This window comes from Platalea leucorodia (genome assembly GCF_965183815.1).
Source record: "Platalea leucorodia genome assembly, chromosome: 7".
In the NCBI taxonomy this organism is placed as follows: Eukaryota; Metazoa; Chordata; class Aves; order Pelecaniformes; family Threskiornithidae; genus Platalea; species Platalea leucorodia.
The window spans coordinates 68078688-68101440 of record NC_138829.1 but is presented as its reverse complement, the minus strand read 5'-3'; the positions used below and the strand labels follow the sequence as shown (position 1 = coordinate 68101440).

Here is a 22753-nt window from a genome sequence, read left to right as displayed (position 1 = left end):
TGGATTGTTAATTCATAAATTGACTAATTGCTTTGTAATATAGCTATTTTGGTTTGTTATATTGTCTGTGATAAAATCTAATTTGTCTGTATGATTATCAACGGTATGCCGTAAATAAAATAAATATTTGGTTTGTAGACTGTATGTTATAAGTAAGCAAAATGTTGCAAATCAATTTTATTTTGTAATTTCAGGCAGTTTTCTTGTCTGGTAATGTAGGACTATGATAATATAATTCCTCGATGCACTGATGGGGATCGTGTTATTGATGTAACTTCTCAGCATGCCCGTTAGTCATAGCCAGAGGTTCTTCACTGCGCTGTAACTCTAATGAAGCTCACGTACTGGGTTCCTCCATCTCAGATTAGTGTTGGTTACTGCTTTGTTACTGAAATTGCTCCTGTAAACCATCTTCCCACTCTGAGATACAAAAAGCAGAAGGTGAAGGATGCTGAGGTCCGAACCTGCAGTCCCAGCTCTGCGAGACTGGACACCTGTGAAACCTTGAACTCCAGGGAATTGAATTTGGGATGTGTGTTTCTGAATGTAGGCCCCTAAGAAACTTGCAGTTTTCTAACTGAATATTAATCTGAAAAGTACTGCTCTAAGCCAAGTTCTTCCATCTTTGAAGTATGGACATGGAGGGGGCTGGGATATTTAGTACCAAGGTGTATTTGGAGGAAGCTCCGTTGCCTGCAAGGAGAGCGCTGTGCTGTAAGGACATAAATTTCCTGTTAGGTGGATGACCAGAAACAGAAAACCCTCTGACTCCTGTGAAAATATACAGGCTTAAATCATTCTAGTATAATCTGCAAAATATATTTGCTTTTCAGGCACTGCGATATCGTTAGACCACCGAGGGCTAGCTGATTGTACTGACCAAGGTCAGCCGTGTGTGCTTTGGTGGGTGAGCAGGGCCACGGAAATGTTTACTGCGGTCTCTTCAGCTTCAGTCCAAAGTCGTTTCTCTGAAGCACTTTCTGTTCCAGTGTTTAGCGGTTGATGCCACATCCAGCAGCTCCCTTTCCCCTCTCCTGCTCGTGGTGACCGGCGTGTTTGCTTTGGCCCTGGAGCAGCGTATCTGAGCCACCTCGGGGAGCGAGGTGGCCAAGTCCTGCTCATCAAATATTTAGCAGTGCGGGAGAGTTTTGATGGATTTGAATACAGCATGCGACCACCAGCCAGCATTTACACACCTTGTCCAAACCAGTTTGGGCAGAACTGAACGTGGGGTGTTACAGCCTGACTTTGTCTTGAGCTATGCTTTATTTATTTTCATACTGACATCTTGGTCTTTCCTGTCACCTGTCCCATTTGAGTCAGGATTTCCTACTGCAGGGCTTTAGTTTGTGTCTAACGTGAGGATTGCAAGTCTAGGTACTTGGAGGGTTGTTTGGTTGAACACGGTCCAATACCCTGACCTCCGCTGGATATCTAGACAGAAGTTATTGATTATGGGATAACTAGAAGTATTGATATGATTCCGTATGAATCCAGTAAGTTTGCACTTACGTAGCCACGTGAAAAGAAAATTTAGCTTTTCATGCTAGACCATTACAGCGTTCAATTAGCACATCTATCTGCAGGCTACAAGTCACCTGCTTCTTATGGAGATAATTAGACTATTAAAACTGGAAAGTTACTACAGGAGAACAGGAGGGCAGTATTTGTTTTTGAATAAGTATTTTTTTTCTAAACTTGCTTTGTAGCTGATGGATTTATTCAACTTTTTGGAAGCGCTGGTAAATGCTGAACGCTTGCAGTAACAGCATTTCATAGAATCCTACAGTGGCTTGGATCGGAAGGCACCTCTGGAGGTCTCCTTGGCCAGCCTCCTACTGGGGCAAGGCTGACTTCAAACTTAGATCAGGTTGCTCAGTCAGGGCCTTGCTTGGTCAAGCTGCGTGATCCCCGAGGGTGGAGATTACGCAGTGTCTCTGGGCAACCTGTTGTACCCGTTCCTGCTCAACCACACCCTCACATCCAGTAGGAATTTCCCTTGCTGCAACTTGTGGCTGTTGCCTCTTGAGTTTTCACCATACGCCTCAGGGCTCCATCTCTTCTGTAATTCCTCGCTGGGTATTATTCAATTACTGAAAAGCTTCTGTTTGCTATCTGTGCTGCATTGGGAAGTTTTAATTTGGTTACTTGTATTCCAGAAGGTACACGTCACAGAATATCTGCTCTGAAGAGGTATAACTTCATTTAATAACTGCAGGCTGTCCAAGATCAATTAATTTGAATACAGTTCTGGAAGGAGCTGTTAAGAAATAAGACATACTAATCCGTAACGTTTTATGATCCACTGATGCAACCAATGCAAATTAGTAACATTTTATATATTTTAAACCCGTAAGTGCACATGTATGCACAGAATTGTATGAATTTGCAAGACTGATCTTGTTCTTCTTGTGAAATCCAAATGCAGCAAAATGGCAAGGAATAATTTATGGGATTAATAAGTAGGCCTGTCACTATCCATGATGAATAATCCTGTGTACAGAAGGAGAGGGAAGTGATAAGTATTCCCCTTCTCAAAGCAGATCCAACAATGACTACTGCATCTTCTTAAATTGATAGTCAGACCTTCAATGACTGAGCCGGATTCTGATACATCTTAGAAAATGAGCAAACTTCAATGGCACTGAAGATAAAGTATTACTTCGGTTGTATGGAATAATCTAATTATAACCATGCTACCCAAAGAATTTGGGACAGTCCTTTGGCAGGAGCTTTTTTGAAGTAAATATTATTTATTGATTTTGTTGTTGTTGTTGTGTATGTGGATTTTGTTAGTTCACTAGGACAACGTCTGTGCTCGCACAGTCTCTGTCTTTTTAAATTAGTGGTTGGGGTGGTCTGTTTTTACGCTGATTCCCAACATTGTAAGTTGTCAGAATGCACTTTGGGGTTCACTTACTGTAATGCTGAATAATTACAGTACTGTTGATGCTATGTAGATGTCAGCATGGTTCTATGCACCATATTAATTTGATTAAATTAACATCTAAACAGTTGCAATTTGCTTGTAGTCACAATTATATTTAAAAAAAAAAAACAACCAACTGTAAGGACAAAATAGAATAGGAAAATGCTGTTTCTTTTCTTCAGATTGGACTCAATGATCTTAAGGGTCTTTTCCAACCTTAACGATTCTGTGATTCTATTGGATTCCATGATTTTTGTGAGCTTCTTAGTCTTGCATGATTATGTACTGCATTTGGAAGCAAAAGCATTTTTTGAGGTAGCTGTCCTGATTTCAGTCTTAAAAAGTAGTCTACTTTAATTGATCTCCTGTAAAGATTTCTCAAGAAGAAAGACAACAAAAAAAACCCAACAGAATTGCCAAAGAGGGAAGGCAAAGAGAGGATTTCTTCACCATGAGGGTGGTGAGGCACTGGACCAGGTTGCCCAGAGAAGTTGTGGATGCCCCCTCCCTGGAAGCATTCAAGGCCAGGTTGGATGGGGCTTTGAGCGGCCTGGTCTAGTGGAAGGTGCTTTTAAATCTGCTTAAGTATCCAAATGATGGCAGTTAGCATTATAGGAGTCATTATTTTAAAACACTCGAGTTTATTATCAAAATGGATGCCAGCACAGCTTTGCCTTTGATAAAAAAGACATTATAGTCATAACGTTTGTGGGTGCTTGTGTTTTTCTAAAAGTTGGAGCCTTTCCCTGGCTTTTTTAAGGACACGGATTTCTTGCTAACTTTAGTTGGGGGGTATGTGCTCGAAGCAGTTGGTTTGGGTCTTGGAGAGGAACAGTGGGCTTGCTAACTTCTTGTTGGTTATTCCAGCAGAGTGGAAGGAGATATAATCTGTTCCTGAAGCGACGTCTCAGGGTAAAACAGTGATGAATGATATTGCAAGTGGCTTGGATGGCTGCAGTAATAACATGCTTCACTGTGTGATGCCTTTTGTTAACCGGGAGCAAGGTTCGCAGTTATAAACATGCTGTGTTTCCTCAGAGAACTTTTTCACGTGCATCGTTGCATGGTTTAAGAGGGAAAAGACAGAGGCATAACCCTCTGAATTATTCTTTTTTGTTCCTACTCTAGTAAAATGAAAACCCAATTCAGTCCTATATACACTTCTGCTGATGGGTGTGGTGAAAAAAAGCCACCACCAGCCTTCCTTAGCGTGGTGTTAAATTCAGACGAGAGTATTAGCTTATCTATGGAGAGCACTTTGCTGTATGAACCTCTAGTCTTGTAAACAATTTGGTAGAGGTGAATACTGATATGATAATAAATAATATTACCTAATATTATGTTAACTTCCCTAGGAGAGTGAGGTGATAGTCTTTATTTGCTTAACATTAATTGCTGTAGCCTAATTGGTGAAAAAGATTAATGTTGTTATTAGGACATTCTGGCATGCTGACAAATGAAAATATGACCTTTAATAGATTAATTAGAATGCTAATCACCTTGTTGCATTGATACATTTTATTAGATTTTTTTTTTTCCCCGTAGAAAGTAAATACTCAGTTTTGAAAGGTAACCCCTCTGTTGTTTGTGTGCTGTTTTTGGACATGGTTGTTGCTGGGACATATTTCTCTGTGGTGGTTGGTTTAGTGAATCTTGTTATATAGAAGCAAATGCATGGAATTTACTTTTTGCTGCCTGCTTCAGGTCTATGAACTGTGCCCTAGCTGGCTTTTGGGTAGAGCGGCATTCTTACTAACTGCAGAAAAAAATCATGCTGTAAAATAACACTTGTCTTGATCATTTATGACACACGGTAAAGACTGTGAAAGCGTAAATGGTAGCATTGTTCACAAGTATGGCTACACTAACATACATGCATTCTTCATATACCGGTTATTTCCATGTAATGTTTGTGAATATAAGCAGTTAATTTTGAAATTATTTTAACTGGATATAGCCCTTGTTAAAACTTGCCCAAGTATATCTTCAGCTATGAAGAAACTGAAGAATTGAGGCAGCTTGGGGAAACTTCTTTGTCTTCTGTTATATTTTAGAGCAACAGCAATACTTGGTTTTTTTAATCATATGCCTATATCTTCCACAGATTGATAAAAGACATCAAAGCAAAGATTCTATTTTCTTCAGGGACGGTGTCAGGAGAATTGATTTTGTTCTCTCCTATGTGGATGATCTTAATAAGGAATGGGAAAAAAAGTTGGTAAGTTTGTCTTTCTGAGGTCCTCTTAATTCTAAATCTCTCTCTTAATTCTTTATCTATCATAACCTGAATATCAGTTAGTAAGCCTTTCAAATCACTACACTCTGCTGGAATCGGACTTAGCTAAAAATTTGATAGCTGCATAAAAAGCCATTACATGTACTGAAATTTCTGTGTCATTTACTGTTGTGAATTAGGACCCAATTTTATTAGATTTTTGGGGCTTTATTTACTGAATTGGTCACTCTCCATTACTTAGGCTGGTCAATATATCATACAGTCAATGCCAAGTAATCCAAATGATTTTGCTTCCTTCATTTAACAGTCTTAGCTGTGGCTTTGGTGAGACCATATTTGTAAATAGTTAAATGAAGGAGGTTTCTTCTAAATAAGCAAAGCATTATCCAAATGAGAGGTAACAATAACTTTTTTTTTTCCCATCCTTTGGCTTCAGTTAGAGCAGAAATGGATTCTGAAATCCAAGAATCCATGCAATTTTCCTTTTAAGACTTCTAAGACTTTTTTTTTTTTTCATACTCCGAGCAAAATAAACACAAAGCTCCTCTTTGAGCTCTTCCCTGTGCTTCCCTTGATCTCTACATATGTGTATTCATTCTTCTAGAAGAATATTTAAAGTGGCTTTGATAAGAGACCTCCTGTGTAACAGAGCATGAAGTACAGGCTTTCTCTAAAATGCCGGGCAGTGATCATCCCTGAACTTCCCAGCAAGACCCGGTTGCCTGAATGGTAGCAGCAGGTCAGACAGAATCAGTAAATTACATGTATTTGCTCATGCTGACACTTGAGGTCTAACTTGACTAATACATAAGTTCAAGCTATTTAAAAAGTCCGGTACTATGAGATGCAGTGAAGGTGAACAGTAAATTCTATATAAGCATAATGTTTAAAAAAATAATAATTGCAGGGATTTTAATTATTTTGTTTCTCTGTATTCGCTGCCTTCTTTCTGAGCCAAGAGAGGTTACATTTACAAACTAGTCTTTCCAATATATATCTCCAAAGTTTGTTCTTTAAAAAAAAAAAAAAAAAGACCAAAAAAGACTTCATTCTCATGTAATCACATTATTCTGAAAGATAAGGCTTTCTGAAGAAAACTAATTATATGGAGGCTTATGACAAAATCACGATCAAAACTAAAGGTCTGTGAAGTAAAGAACATTTCTCATCTGTATCTTGTCATATTAAAGTGTTTCATAATTAAAAATTATAATTCCCTTTGGAAAAAAAACCTGCACAATTGGGCTGTTCAAAAAATTGCTTATTGCTTACATTCCTTTATGAAGGAAATACTCTTTTCATTAAGGACTTATGCTGCCTGTATGCAAATATGATCCAGTGTAGAACACAGCTCCTGTATCGTGTTCTTGTTACCTTAAAAAAAGCAAGAATCTCTGTCATCATCTCCAATGCTTTTCCCAGCTTAAGCATCTCAATCTGCTTTCCTCAGCTAGCCACGTGCAGGAGATTTGCTTGGGAGACCAGGGTTATACTATAGCTAGGGTACCATAGGTTTATATAAAGGCATACTTTTTCAAACCCACACTGACTCTTTGTCAGGCTGTAATCCTAGCTAGATTCCTCCTTCTCCCATAAAACAAAATGCATTTAGAAAAGAAGGAAGAGGAGACACCAGTCAGTGTAGAGAGAAGAAAGGTATCCATGCAAAATATGCGAAAGCAACTCTTAAAATAAATTTTTCCATTAGTCATACTGAAATAACACGAGGAAAGAAACGGAGACTATTTAGGTAATGTTTCAAGTGGGGAGGAAAAGGAGCCAGATGCTGTCTAGTCACTGATTCGTGCAGCAGTTTCCTTCTCATTGCTGTATGGGTCACTAGGGCGTAGCAGGAATCTTTGCCAGAGTACATAGGTACAGGGGTGTCACTATTGACCGAGGGATTCATGTGGGGAAGAACCCAAGAGTTAGAAGCTAATGTTGTAGTTCCCCTTTGAGGTAAAAACACACTTAGTTTGGAAGAAACATCTCTATTTTGCAAAAGGCTAGAACATCCGCATCAACTTTCGTGAGATTTAATTCTGTACGTGTCTGTGACCCGCAAGAGAGCTCCTGGCCCCGTGGAAGACGGCGTTTGGTCTGTGGCCCTGTAGGTTAGCTCCGTGGTCACAGAACGGGCAGGCATGAAGATGTCAATGTTACAGCGCATCAGTTTTTATACAGTTCCTGGGGAATCTGCTTAGAAAATGAAATTTGCCCTATATTTATGTCCAGCATAGACCTTTATACAATGAATATGCCCATAAATTAATGCAGACTTCTTAGCATAGGAGTTCTGTGCTGTTGTCTTTGTGGGAATGAGATTTAAATATTGATGCACTGGAACCTTTGGCATTTGGCTGACATACTGTACTTGCTATTGTACAGTCATCACAGGAAAGAAATGTGAATGTCTTTTACTGTAGTACAATGATACAGCGAAATGGAACAGCTAAGAATAGAAATGCTCATAGAAAGAGACCAACGGTTGTGACAAAGGGTTTTGTTTCCTTGTCTCAAGGAAACAGCTTTATTCTGGATTTCTAAGAAAGGGATGAATAACTTCTTTGTGTGTTTCAACATAGCCCTGATACAGATGTAAGAGACAGTCTGCTCATCTCCTCCCTTAGCTTCGTGCAGAACAAATGCATTAACTTATTTGATGTTCCCCAGAAACTTTTCAGCTTAAACTCTGTTTTGAACTTGCCTTCTATAAGCTGCATGAATAAATCCTAACCACAAAGTCTCTCTAAACAAAAATTAGGATTACATTTTTGTGAGACAACACTTTATATTTTCCCTCAAAGCCTCCAGCAGATAAGTGGAAATATTTTACCCACACATGAAATGCGTGTGAACATGGAAAAATAAATATAATTTTAAAAAATACCTAACAAATTATTCATGTATGACCAGGACATGATCATTATTGTCCATAAGTGTATTTCTTCACAAGAAACTCCAGAGCAGTAGGGCTCTGGGATCTCTGTGCAAAGTAACTTGTTCCTATGTTTACTGGAAGCAAAGTCCCCCTGTCCTCAGTGGGGCATGGAGACACAGAAAGAAATGTTATCATCTAGTGCTTTCTTACAGGCACCAGATAGGCCAAAGGTAGGGAGCCAGGGGCAGCAAAAAATCAGATGCTTGTTGCTCCTGCTGCACGCTGCTAGGCTGCCGACTGGGAGAAGCCGTGTCCCCAGCTCTGCAGGAGCAGCTGAAAACTGGGCTTGATCCAAACGGGGCACCTCTCCCTGCTGCTCTGCAGCAGCCTGGCTGGTGCCTGCAGAGGGAAGGTGTTTGGCACCTCCTGCACTGGGGAGGGCACGCAGAGCAGCCTCCCCAGCCATGTGGCGGTCCCTGCGGCAGGGCCAGTTAGCTCAGCCCTCTCGCCAGTCCCCCGCTCGCCTGGCTGCCGGTGGGTGAGAGGAGAAGGAGCCGTTCGAAGCGGGCTCTGTCTCACCTGAAATGTTCTCGCCAGGGAGGTGCCTGGCAGCCGGAACCCGGACTGAACCCATCTGTGCTGGTCCTGTGAAGTGAATTGTGTTTCCTCGGGGTACAGCTAAGAGCAGAGTTCTTGTACGCTTTGCAGCAGCATGTGATTATTCCTGGAGGGCGTATTTATTTCCCAATATCCTACATGTGAGTGCAGTTAGAATAAGCCCGAGCATCCCCATATGTAAAAGGCTTTTGTAAGCTTGACACTCCCTGCTTAAAGGAACGGGAAAGTGAGGAGAAGGAGTTTGGTTAAGGAATAGTATGTTGTAAACTTAAAATTATTTCACTCTCCTGTTTATTGATTGTTGTTACTAGCAGTAACAGCATTGTTATCACGAAACAGGTTTATAACAATTGTCTATCTTCTTCAGGTAACTAATCACGCAGTGTTGCATCTGCATTGGGCATATTAGTGCCGCTGGACTTTGGATCTTGCTTTGTTAGTCTTATTGGGATGGTTCATTACAGCCAAGCATATGTTAGATGGTAAAGTTACTCTGTACACGTACGTGGGATATCCACAGCGGTGTTTGGAGAGGTGAGTGCCCTACTGGCCTCTCTCCTGTGTAGGCCACAGTGGTCTCAGAAAATGTGGTTTCAGTCTTTTACAGATGCTTTGGAGAGGCTTAAGAACTGGACTTAAACAAAAGGTGAGGAAGGGCATTAGTGTGCTATTACTGGTCTTCACTAATGTGGTTACTTTATGTTGCTTCCCTCTGTGACTGCAGTGGCATCTATAGCGGAGTCACAAATATATGGACCAGGTCTAGCTTTTTAGGTTTGGGATAGTAAGCTTAAAATTCTTACAAGTACATATTAAAACAAAACAGCACTGGTCCAAGGGTACATTTTGTCCGTTTTAAGCCTTTGACAGCGACATGAAGAAATCCAGTATTTGGCAAGAAAAGGGGGAGCATTGTTTTTTGCAGCAGATTGATTTCCTTTTAAAGGTGGTTGTTTCAAGTGACTGGAAAGTACAGTACATTCGCATGGGTTTCTGAGAAAGTGGCTTATGGGAAGAGAGCAAGGTGGTAAGAAGAGCATCGTTTCTATCCGAGCGCTGCGGTTGATCACGCTACGTGTATAGTAAGGAAGGATCAGTAAGACGGGGCCAGACCCTTTGGCTCTGTCTGTTCTTCAGCTGCGCAGCTGGAGGAGGAGCTGGCTGGCGTCTCTGGTGGCAGAGGACCCTCTGAGCTGACTCGCTTGGCTCTCCGCCAGTGTTCGCTGGGGCAAGAACGCACGCCAGCATGCTTTGTTTGGAGAAAATGTAATCCAGAATAGCACACAGCTTTGGATACCAGGCTTGAATGTCAGCTTTCATGTAGCGCTTTCGAATATAATCATAAATCACCTTTTAGTTGTATTGTTCTCCATTAGATCAGCAGGTCAGCAAATGAGTTCTCAGGTGTGTTTATACAGGTGCATGTAGGCAGGTTTGTGGGATAGATGAGTTAAAAAATAATGCATGGTATTGCATTTGCCCCCAGCATGTGCTAGAACTCAGGAATTACATATTTGCAAGTTTATCTAGGCCAGTGTCTAACTTAACATCTAATAATATTTGGCAAAATCAGATGTGACAGGTAAAAATGCAAGGCCACTAACACAGGAAAATATATCAATGCATCTTAAATATAGATTCGAGGGCCATTAAAGCTATTCTTCAGTCTGTATTCATTAACCTGAGTGGTTTATGCAAACTGAAATGCAAATGGGGCAGCCTGCACCTCGCAGACACGCAGGAAGAGAAAATTGGCTGAAAACTATGGTGTGTTGGGTTTTTCTAAGTGTGTTTGAAAAATATCATTTAAGACCTTTCAATAGAGAAAACATTACACAGCATTGCAGGTTTTAGCTAGAAATAAATTGGTAGTTTAGCTAGTGCATTCTAAACAGGCCAGGGCTAAATATTTACCTTAATAGGTAGTTATTCTGGCAGTTCTTGAGAAAATTTTATGTAATTAAAAGGACATTAATTCAGTCTCCCAATAGGAGCAAAAATTCTACAGAGAAGGAGGGGAAGAAAATGTTCTTAAGACACCACCTAGGAATGATGTGGCAAAATAGAGAGTTCAAGAAGAGTCTCAGACTCGCCCAAGTCATGCAGCCATCACGCACAGCCAGAGGCAGGTTTATTTCTCTCTGCGTGAAGTCCGTGCTGACTTTATGCAAGCTAAGCAGATGTAAGCTTACACGGGGTGATGTTAGTCTTATGTCATTTTACAGCTATGTTGTTTGTGAAGCATATCGTTTGAATTGCCGGTAATCGACACTTGGACATCTGTATCAGCATGATTGTTAAACTGGTAAATAGATGTTACTATAAGCGATCAGTCTTCCAGAATTTTTCTTCTCATCTGGTTTTAACATTCCCTTAGAAATATAGCTAAACTTGAACGATAACACACCACCCGCATCCCCCTCCCGAAGGGTCAGAAACGCTCAAGACGCATGACTTCATTTACTTCTTTGGTTAACAAGACTGGACAGTTTATGAGCCTGTTCCTAACTAACAGCTAGGTTTCCTGTTGCTAGCCAGTGCAGTTCCTGGTGTGTGGCCATCGCTAGGCTGGCCGTCGCTCAGAAGTGGCCTGGTGTGCATCAGCTGGTTTTGGTCCGTCGGTCTGCTTTCTTTTACAAAGGTCAGATAGCATTAAGGGGTTGTCATCAGGGCAGTCCGGAGGAGAGAAACTCACTGAAGTCATCAGTAAGTGATCAGTTAGTTGGTAACTTCATCACTTAATAAAGTGTATTTATTTCTCTTCAGGAGAGAAGAAAAGAATTTGAGAGCAACCTGCAAAAGGCTGGTTTGGAACTAGAGACGGAAGATAAGAAGGTAAAAAAAAAAAAAAAGGAGAAAAATTAGGACCAAAGAAATAGACCTGCAGATTACTGATTAATGTATACCACTTTGTTTCTTTGAGACAAATTATAAATTTTTCTAGCAGGTTGCAGTGAGGTGTGACTATTAAGTGAAACAAGCTTAATTTGTCTATTTGAATTATTTTTCCAGATACGTTCATAAGAATTGTGGAAAGTAATTTTAATTCCAGAGGACGTGATGGCTTTTGGTTTCATAACAAAAATAAAGCAGTTCCAAAATAGCTGTGACTTCATTTAAACGCATGCAAAAGAGAAGTATGCTCACAGCGAGGTTTAATCCCACCTAACAACCAGTAACACATTTGGAAGTCAGCGAATAGATTAGCGTATGCCCACTGGATGTTGTAATTACGGTGAGGAAGGACTCTGGTGTAGCAGCTTGAGGATATTTGATTAGTGTTACTGCTTTGTTTCATAACTTGAGAACATGGGATGCTGACTCCTTCAGTCAGCGTGCTCTTTTTTTCTGCCAGAGGTTGAGTGGGGTAAAATAACTCTTGATGAAGTTTAGACTCTGTAACATCCCTAGATGGGGATTCATTGAGCAGCGTGTTAAAAATACCTTCTGATTGCCATTTTCTCTGTGTATGCAGAGGAACACTAGAAGAACATATACTGTGGGGTGAGGCCTCTGATAAGATTATTCCTTAGCATAGCTGTGAGGCTGTAACAGATCTGAGCTCTGGCTGGTAACTCCTTTTTGCAAGGAGCCTTGTGTGCTCTTCTCCGCTGGATGAAAACTGCCCCCTCCAGGAAAGAGAAGAGCTTTACAATCCGGCACGGTGGGCTGCAGGGCGGGTGGGCTGCAGGGCGGGTGGGCTGCCCCGTGGCCAGCCCGGCACAGCAAGCCCATGTGTTTCCAATGCACTCACAGTCTCGTGAGAGTTTTCAGGCCTCAGTGTACAAGGTTAATGTAGTTTGGAAAGCCTTTGTGAGCTTTTAGTAGTGCAAAGATTATCTTTATGAACAAACAAGCACTCAGATAAGCTTTTCAGTTAAAAAAAAAAAAAAAAAAATCCCCTTATTCCCCCCTCTTTTCTATATTTTTAAAGCTTTCAAAAATATGTAAAAGGCAATAAATTTTGTATAGCGACTATTCTCATAAATCGTGCAATAAAGCACAGTTTAGTCTGATGTCTGATTCAACGTTCCTGGGGCAGGAATCTGAAGATGGCAAGATTTATTTTGTGAAGATTCATGCCCCGTGGGAGGTTCTGATCACGTATGCAGAAGTGCTGAACATTAAAGTTCCCATCAAGGAAAATGACATTCCCTCAATGGTGGAGAACCCGCTGGACTGTATGCTTGCACCGCTCAGGCTTCCCGAGAAGGTGATGCACCCTGAACCGGATTATTTCACAGCCCCGTTCAGCAAGGAGAAGCAGGAGCTGTACCTCATTAATGACCAGAGCACTTTCTTCTCACCGTCCATGAGAAACAGAATAGTACGTATGTGAATTTGTCTACTTTTTTTTACATGTAGATTTACACGGTCCTGTAGGAATATTCATGCAGGAAGGAGTATATAAACTGTGATATCTTTGGGTAAGTATGAGGAAACCTAGGTGCCTGTGCATCTTTCTTAAAAATCTGGAATAGTGTTTGTTGGAATGGATCTTCTAGATGTCTACAAGGCAAGCGTGCCCTCAGCGGTCTCATACAGGGTGGAGCCTTCTGAAGAAACACTTTTTGCTTTTGCATATTACTCCTGCAGATTATACACAGTGCACAACCATTAAAGGTTTCTGTTAAATGGCCTTAAAGCAGGAAAGGTCTGAAATCCTTGTGTTTGAATCTCAGGTTAATTACATTCTTACACGTTGCCCATATGGAACAGAAGAAGGGAAGAAAAAATTTGGGATTAAGAGACTGCTAAATAATGGCACCTATTCAGCTGCATATCCTCTTCATGATGTAAGTATTTTAGCTTTCTGCTCCCTTGAGCATTTCCCAGTGTTTTTACTCTTTTACCTACTGTGACATTTGCTGTTCCCAGCAGAAATGAAAACGCACTCAAACCCTTCCATTTGTCCCAGTAATTGATTCTGTTTTATAGTACACAAGGCATATCTACCAGCCCTATTATTTGGCTTTTATACGCTGAAATGTTTCTTCCTATGCACGCGTACAGGAGCTGAGTTTCTGGGATATACTTGTGTGTCAGTCACATAATGTGTAAGAGATTTATTCCATAGACTATTCCTATAATGTTTATGATACGGATTATGCGGTAGTACATTAGGAAGACGATAACAAGGAACGAATACCTACTGTAGATGCATACGTGCAGCAGTGTGTGTGTATAGGGTGTGTACGTACAGATACGGTGGTTATAGGCGTGCTCTGGGGATCATGCCGTGGTGGGACTGAAGGCAGATGAGTCGGGTGAGCCCTGCAGTTCAGTGTGGGGCGGTCACTCCTCCATCTCCTAGTGAACTTCGGTGAGCAACTGCAAATACTGCAAGTATGGTCAGGGTGGTAAATACTGGTGTTCAGTTCTGCTCTAGGGTCAGTTTTTAATACAACATATATGAATTTAGCCCTGAAATCCCCTGGAGAAAACAAGAGAGATGGATTACCATATTTTCTGGATTTTTTTTTTATATTTCTTTTTTTTTTTTCCTTCTGAATGTTGTGTTTAATTTGTTGCTTAAATCTTAAATTCTCTCCTTGTTTTTAATAGTCATTTGAGATTTGTCACAATGCTTTAGTGAATTTATATTGCTTATTTCTATCTGTGAATTCTGTCACAAGATATTTTTAAATACTTTATATAGATTCATATTTTTAAATGTTTTTAAATATTTTTTTCTCCCTTAGAAAATGAAAAGAAATGGATGAAGGGACATTCTGTAGGTTGTCAGGGGGAAAGTTTAGCTGACCAGAGTCTAGGCTGGGAAGTACTTTATACTGTTGGGACTACCAAAAGTACAGATAATAAAAAGCAGTTGTATAAGAATCTCTTCTGTACAAGTACAACCAACCTTAAATGCTAAGAAATCGTATGAAGAAATTCCAAAATCATGGGACAGACTCACAAATTATTGTCTAAAAAATAACTATTTAACCTTTCAAAATATTCTAAAAATGCAAACTTTAGGTTGTTTAAACTTCTTGATTTCGATTTAGAAACCAATTTTCATGCTTTTCTTTGTGATTGAGAGACATTCAGAGAAAAAGGAAAACCAAGATCACAAACTGAATATTTGACATAGCCAAGTATTTCTAAAGGCAGAGTTCTACCATACAAAATAAAATTACAAGAGCTGTCAGAAACGGCAGTTATTTTGGGCTGTTTAATTTCTAGGAAACAGATGAAGTTCCAAAATTTTCTTAGTATTTGACAGGTAGATACATGATAGTGATGAACACCACTGAAGCTAATTAGTGTCAGAACTTCGTTTTGCATATCCTCGCATTACAGCTTGAGCAGCGGCAGCAGGGAGTGCGTTACAGTGCTATGGCTGGAGGCAGGCAACAACTTCAATTTATGTCCCCTGCTTTCCATCTCTCGGTGAAATGCTTTTGGCTGTGCAATTCACAATGAGAGCCTGATTCAAAAGTATAGAGAACAGGGTTTAAATTTGCGTTATTTTTAATGAAGCGGGAGTAAAATGGTCGTTTTCTACTTCAGGGAAGCTTGAACGTCTGCAATTGCATATGCTACACCAGTGTAAAGGACCAAACCAGTCACTGCAGTAATCTACCAGTGCAGATGAGTATCTTGTACCAGCACAACACTGGTGTAAAGTAACGTGATGGTTACAGGACAGGTTGACTTAATGTCTAGATTGGATAAATGTTTTCTGACAACGTGTATTATCTTAAAACATATATAAAAAGGGTTCTACTTAAATAAAGTGGTGAAGTAGTGCTAAGTTTGAACTTCAAATAATTGGCATAATCTTAAGAGGATGCATCATCATCATTAATGTTCATTTCTTTTAATGAAGTACTGGAGTCTGTCGATGAGGTGTTTTGCCTTTACTCTGATTTGCTTGCAGTGCCAGTACTGGAAAAAGGCAAATGATCCAAACTGTGACAACGAGAGATACACGCTGTACATGGAGTGGGCCCGTTTCTTGCGGTTCTACAAAGAGCAGCCCTTGGACCTCATCAGGTAAAATACTGCCCGTGTTTTATTATATTCGCTTGGTTTTCACTGTAATACAAGCGTGTATTCATTTGTAGCTTGATCCTGCCGGGAACTTTTTACTGCTTTTAAGATCCAATGAGAATTGGATACTTAGCTGGGCACTAGGTCCTTGGAGGACACGACACAGGTTTTTACCAGCAACTGGAAGAACGCTTTATCTCAAATCAAGCCCCTTTCAACCTATCCAGTGCTCCCAGGGTCAGGTATCTTACAGATAATTCAGCTGTAGAGGAACACATAAGAAGAATACCTTGCGTTTCATAATCGGTGTCTGCCACAATTTTTAAAGATAGATTTGGAATTTTGAAATTTCAACGGAGACTTGAAAAAACAGTGATAAAATCAGTTTCTGAAGCTTGACTCTTAATTCAGTACTAAACCCAAATTTAAACTAACCTTACCCTAGATTTCTTTGATTCAGTTCATATGATGTAACAAAAGCATTACTTTTTTCACGGGTTACAGTTGCCCCATTCATAACACAACCAGTTGTATTTCTGTGAATTACCCACTCATTCTAACCATATGATCGGAACTTGTGCCCGGTTTCATTTTGTGTAACTCCTTGGAAAACCAAAGAAGTAAATCTTCGTTTACATTATCCTGTGGGAAGGGGAAAGAGTGATTTTAAAGCTGGAGCTTCTGCTAGGAGGAAAAAAAGGGTCAAAAGAGGCCATATATTTTGTTCATTCAGCTTGCGTAACTTCTCCCAGCTAGCTTCAAATCCCATTTTTCCAATGTACATCAGTGCATTTACTGTTCTGTTAAACGAGAATTTTGCCAAGGGTTTCATTTTGACTCTGGCCAGTTTGCTCTATTGCAGTTTTAAATTTTGCTTTGTATTTCTATTAATGGCATTTTTTTTTTGCATTCAGGAAGTACTATGGTGAGAAGATTGGAATCTATTTTGCCTGGCTAGGATTTTACACTGAGATGTTATTCCTTGCAGCAGTTGTTGGCTTAATCTGTTTTCTTTATGGCTTGTTTACAATGGATGAAAATATGAGCAGGTGAGTGTAATGTTGACGATCTGCTGGGCCTATAATGGAAAAAGCTAAGCAATGTGAAAACTTTGTTCTTGCAAAAAAACAGGTAACAAGCTTTTAAAGCTTGTCAGAGCAGACAAATTTCTTCTTCAGCTATCTTTATTGACTGAAATGGTGGTGGGCAGCTCATGCAGAACTTGTACCTATTAATTAGTAAGACTCAAGTTGTAGGTGAAAAGCAATATTGTGTTGCCATTTGGCAATAGCTTTTTATACTGGAGTGCCTGCAGTACATAAAGTCCTAAGACCACCACGGACTTCTCTCAAAATTGTTTGTTTCAAGTGTTTATTGTTGCCTTAAGCTTTTCTATTTTAATCTCTCTTGCAGAGTAGTCTGTTGACCTTTTTGTGTAGGTCATACTAACTACGAAAAGCATGAGTACAGGACAGATCAGTGTTCTCCCGTCAAAGAGGGATCCAGTATCTCGGAAGCCAGAGTTTGCTTCTTTTTAAATAAGCGTTGTATTTGTTTCTTCAAGGGCCCCAAGATTCATTGTATTCAGGGATTTGGGGAGGGGTGGATGGGTGGGGAGAGGAAAAGAGGGTTGACATTTCATTGCTCACCCTTTTTTTATAAGAAGGCTTCCAGAAAACTTTGAGTTTTAACGATAAAAGATGAATAGTGGGTTAAAATTCTCATCCATTTTATTGAATTGTGTCATTTTGAGTCTTACATTTTAGCTAGGTTCAGAATTCACCTGGGAATGCTGCTATACATGTTCAGATTTCTGTGGATACTGAAGGACTATCATAGGATTGTAAACTTCGCCCACTGTAGTTGTTAAATTGAAGTAGCAAATTTTACTGTAGATAGCAAAGCTGAATTAATACCTCCGCTTTAGAAGAGGTGTTTTGAATGCATTACTAACCTGAAGAGAAATAACATGTTTTATGTCTCACCTGAAAGCAGTGCATGTGCAGTACAGCTCCTTACAGACTTCTGATTCATTGCTGATAGAATCAGAAAGCCCATACCGGGTGAATTGCTAGTTCTCCTCCTTGTAGCAGGTGCTACGTTTCTTGGCTTGCCCTACCAGCTACAGGTTAACACCAGTGAATGTGACAAGACTGGGCATCTTCTCTGTGAAGCTGCAGATGTTGAGCTTTGAACAAATGAAGCTCTTAATTATTTTTTTTTTTAAATAAATTTCATATAGCAGCTCTTAAGATGCTACGAAAATAGATACTGTACAATATTTTCTCCTCAGCAAAGAAATCTGTGACCCTGAAATTGGAGGAGAGATCATCATGTGCCCTCTTTGTGACCGAGAGTGTGAGTACTGGAGACTAAACACCACCTGTGTGTCCTCGGAGGTCTGTATCTGGTTCTCCAGCCACTTGTCATTTTTGTTCACGCTGAAAACTGTTTTGGTACCGACCTGTTCTGTGTATTCTGTTGCAGTATTCCCATTTGTTTGACAACGTGGCAACTCTCTTTTTTGCCATTTTCATGGGCATATGGGGTAAGTATGTTCGATAAGTTTTACATGAAGCAATAAGGAGATCTTGGCCAAACTGCTGAGGGACACTGGAATTGGGAAGAAGAGGAATAATGGCTTTGCTTTAATATCCTGCCTCAGATGCAAAAGTGATGGAAGAGTAAAAATAATTTAGTTACAGTGGGACTGGACTTAAACAAAACCAAGCAAAATCCAGCAGATATCTAGGATATCATAAGCATTGCGTACTCTAACTGCTAACATTTGTTTCTTGCCTTAGTAACCTAAGACAGAGTGGTCCAACCTTACGCAATCCTTGTAAGAGTCCTCTCCGCTGAGCCCTGCACGTTATCAGTGTCCCTGTAGGGAGCAGAGAGCTTTTGTGTCCTTTCGCTGGGTGGTGGTCCCGCACTATCGCTTCATGAGCAGCACTTTTAGGATGAGAATCAGTTGGCTTCTGCTCCAGTGAAGTTCATACGTTATAGTATGTTTTGTTGATGCAGAAATAGGTAGATTTCCCAACTCTCCCTATAAGTAGGGTTGCACACCAAGCGATACTCATTCAAACTTTTAAGATCATATTGTCTTGAATACATGTTCTTTTCATAAACTTTGTGAAGGTTCATAGATGCAGGATAGTATAGTTATTGTTTCTTATTTCCTTAAATACCTTGTCTCCTGTTTCATACTGTTTGTATGAAATATCATAATTAAATCTTCAATTTGAATAGTACACAAAGATCTCTGTGTACTAATAGAAAATCTATTTGTATATGTGTTATCGAAGGACCTAGCCGCAAACTTTTTTGTAGAGAATTCTCAAAAAAACATTGAATAAGATGATATTGTATGGCTGTTTTCCTAAACTTTTCTTGGTTTTGAGCACTAGCCTTTGAGTGACATGGATTAGTCATTCAGGAAGTACCAGGAAAAGATTTTAGCACTGCAGAAGATAAGCTTTCCTCTGTTTGTGTAAACCGTAAAGCCTCTCCGCTTCAAATAAGAACAGTTAGGTCACCAAAGGTTTACATTTTAAAGTAGTTTATAGAGGGCTTTTTAAATGTTATATAATATTACAACTTTTATAGTTCTTCATTTTATATATGAAATCAGTTCCCTCTAGTGTCTTAAAAATTTCTTACACCAGCCTCACTCTTGATCGTATGAAAAGCATCAGACATTCACTGTCTTTAAAATCACCATATCAAATAATCACCAAAAAGCAACAGAAATCTTGGAACATCCTGCTTGAAAACAGTTCTGCTGATTTGTAATAGTTGTTCATGTGTTACAGGTTTATACACAAGCAATTAGTTCAATTATCATGTTCCTTTGTTAATTCTGTGTTGCTATTTGCGTATGAAAAGTAGTTAAACTGTAATTGCACATGGTCATCATAACCATGGAAATACCCATATCCTGTCCTGGCATCTTCCTTGTCATCCACTTCTGGAATTCAATTAGCTAACGAATTACTTAATCCATATTATGGTCTTAGCTGTGAACTTTAATAGCTAGTCAATAAAAATAGATGGGTCACACTATGAGGATAAATAATAGACAGCAGAATAGAAACCAGCGCAGAAATAAGTTTAACGTGGTTCATGAACTTGTTCATTTCTCCCTTAACTGTATTTTAACATTTCCAAATTGCAGTTACGCTTTTCTTGGAGTTTTGGAAGAGACGGCAAGCTAGGCTGAAATATGAGTGGGATTTGGTTGATTTTGAAGAGGAACAGCAACAACTCCAGCTGAGGCCCGAGTACGAGGCAAAATGTACCCAAAAGAAGAAGAATCCTGTGACTCAGGTAAGGAGCCTGCTGGGCTGACGTGCATGCACATCAGCTGTGTGCTGAAAGAGAGTTTGGTAGTGGGGGAGTTCTGCCCCAGGAACAAGTCTGTATCTCATGGCTAGGTAAAGAGCTGTGACATGCCTAAGCAATGCCGCATTTATATTGGAGCAGGGCAGGCCCTCAGCTATTAAATCTCCACAGAGCAGCATTTATGGTAGCAGTGAGTTTGGCTTACATATGTAGAACGTGATGCCAACCACGCCCTCACGGAACCCAACAGATTGCATTGAATATCAAAGCAGAAGTTGGTAACGCGTCGTTTTCTCGCTGAAGGCATCCAGTTGATGAGTGCTAAGGTTTGTACTCTGATTGACTAGTATCGGAGAGAAACACTTTAACTGCCGAAAGCAGCGTAGCTGTGTTAGCATCAATAAGTTCTGGAGCTGATAGCCCTGCCTTTCGAGGGTCTGTTTGCCCTGGCGCAGGGCCGTTGCGGTGTGGCTGTCCTGCTTTCCAGTCTGAAGGTGACAGTAACTGAGGGCGCTCAGCACTTCAGCCTCCTCTTGCACATGACAAGCATGCCCCATCTCTTGGACCGTGGCTCTCTTCTTGCAGATGTCTTCTGTTATCTAGGCTTTTGACACAGAATAAATGAGAACATGGGGGAGAACTGCCTCTGGAGCGTGCATAACTTTCGTTAATTATCCTCTATTGATTTTAATTTCCACAGGAAGCTGATTCATTAAATCAGAAACGCAAAGGCAAAGTTTATAGCTTTCACTTGGCTAACACCATCTTTACAGTGTCCTTCACATTTCAGCGGAGCGGTCTCTGAAATCTTCATGCCTTTAAAAGCACTCTTTCCCATCCCAGCACAACGTAGGAAGGAGCAGTCGTCTTGATCTAAAGACACAAAAGTGGGACTAGCTGTGGTTTTGTTTCTGATATACAAGCACTTCGGGGAACGCTAGAGAGACATGAAGGTTGCTGAAGCCCTTTGTCTGAAATCTAATTGAGATACAATTAACCACACTATTTAACTCTGTTAAGTGCTCTATGTAAATACCTACTAGATGTTAATTGTCTTCATTTAAATTTAATTTAGGTAGGAGTTATTTGACAAATTTAGGGATCAGATGGCTGCATTCTGATACAACATCTACCACCTCAATTTGACGTATTTTTAAATCCTTCCTCTTCCTAGAATTGTTCATTAGTCATACGTAGACTTAGATAACACAGTCTTCAGAAAAGAAATAGCTTAGCCAGAACATGGGAAGCAGCATTGCTATATAAACAGTAGCCCTGTCTTTCAAGGGTTTCTCTCCTTAATTATTTGGAAATATGTACACTCATCTTATTTCTCATGAGAGACAGTTTTTCTGTCTCTCCTTCCCCGTCTGCACATGCAGCATTAATGCTGTTGTTGTTAAACCTGTAGCTTGTACGCTGGAGTCACACAGAGAACTTTGATAACCATGCACTGTGATTTTGAGTGTAGCTCTGCCGAGGTATTGATTTCTGCATGCTCAGGAAAACAGTTTCAGGTAAATCAATTTTTGATTAGCTAGTTCAGCTAATTGAAAACAGATGCCCGCCTGTTGCCTGTTATTTGCTAGTTTGCATCCCTGTGTGTGCTCAGGCTCAAAACCTCCGCTTTCTTCTATGGCTGCACAGTGCCCAAAACCAGCTGAACCCCTGTGGTTCTGCTGCAGCTGAAGGAAGGAGCAGGGGGAAATCAGAGAGGCGGTTCACGGCCCTTGCATGCTCTGAAGTACCGGGCTGCGGCAGAGGGTAATGGTGTGAGGACGGGGAAGTAACGGGCTGACTCGCAGGCAGTGGTTACCTACGGGAGGGACCAAAACCCGTGGTCTGGAGAGGTGAATCAGCCGCAGCAGATTACAGCCAAAGATGGCATGGGTGAGGTGCGTTTGTGTAAGGGACAATTCCTCCTTCTGTCCTGAGGGAGAAGATTGTTCTCTCTCTAAATTCATGCAGATCTCTTCGGTAGGATGGCTTATTTGGACTTTTTTTTGGAAACAGAAGTTGGACCGTAATATATTTTTCTTATTTCAGAGTGAGATACTGCACTGTTCTGTGCTTTCTAAGTATGCATTAACAATTACCATAAAAATTCAATCCTTTATTTTATGACACATCAATTTATTACCTTGGTGGATTTTCAGAAGCTTTTGTGCGGCAGGGTGTAGCAGTGATCCTTACCAATCCCCAGTTACAGCAAACCATACGGGTTAGCCACGCTGTGCTGTAATTTCCTTTCGTTAGATCACGTGCGGTACTGAACACGTGAAAGGACAGTGATTTCAACAGGACAAGGGGTGATTGTTTCAAACTAAAGGAGGGTAGATTTAGACTAAATACAAGAAAAAAAATTCACAATGAGGGTGGTGAAACACTGGAAGGGGTTGCCCAGAGAGGTGGTAGATGCCCCATCCTTGGAAACATTCAAGGCGAGGCTGGATGGGGCTCTGAGCAACCTGATCTGGCTGTAGATGTCCCTGCCAATTGCAGGGGGATGGACCAGATGGCCTTTAAAGGTCCCTTCCATCCCAAAGCATTCTATGATTCAAATAAGTTAATTCTGCAGAGTGATAAGATAATATGGCTGCAGGTCACTGAGTTTCTTGCATCCCAAGGCTGCCTTTGCTTTGCTCAGAAAATTGTTTCCTCATTATTCCTGGCCATGATTCAAAATTCTAGGTGCCCTGAAACAGAAATTGCCCATCTTGAGGCTTTAATTAACGCTTCATTT

The 22753-nt window shown here is 40.4% G+C and overlaps 1 protein-coding gene across 1 annotated transcript in view; it reads left to right on the top strand.

Annotated features, from left to right (window-relative positions):
- The window catches only part of ANO5 (anoctamin 5), a gene marked incomplete at its 5' end in the record, with an annotated part of 61207 nt that overhangs the window by 22679 nt on the left and 15775 nt on the right, over positions 1–22753 (top strand). Inside the window, 10 exon segments of the mRNA XM_082318430.1 lie at positions 3800–3841; positions 5034–5147; positions 11431–11499; positions 12707–12991; positions 13347–13460; positions 15551–15666; positions 16578–16712; positions 17957–18062; positions 18151–18211; positions 19844–19995. Of these exon segments, the coding sequence (XP_082174556.1) occupies positions 3800–3841; positions 5034–5147; positions 11431–11499; positions 12707–12991; positions 13347–13460; positions 15551–15666; positions 16578–16712; positions 17957–18062; positions 18151–18211; positions 19844–19995 (1194 nt within the window).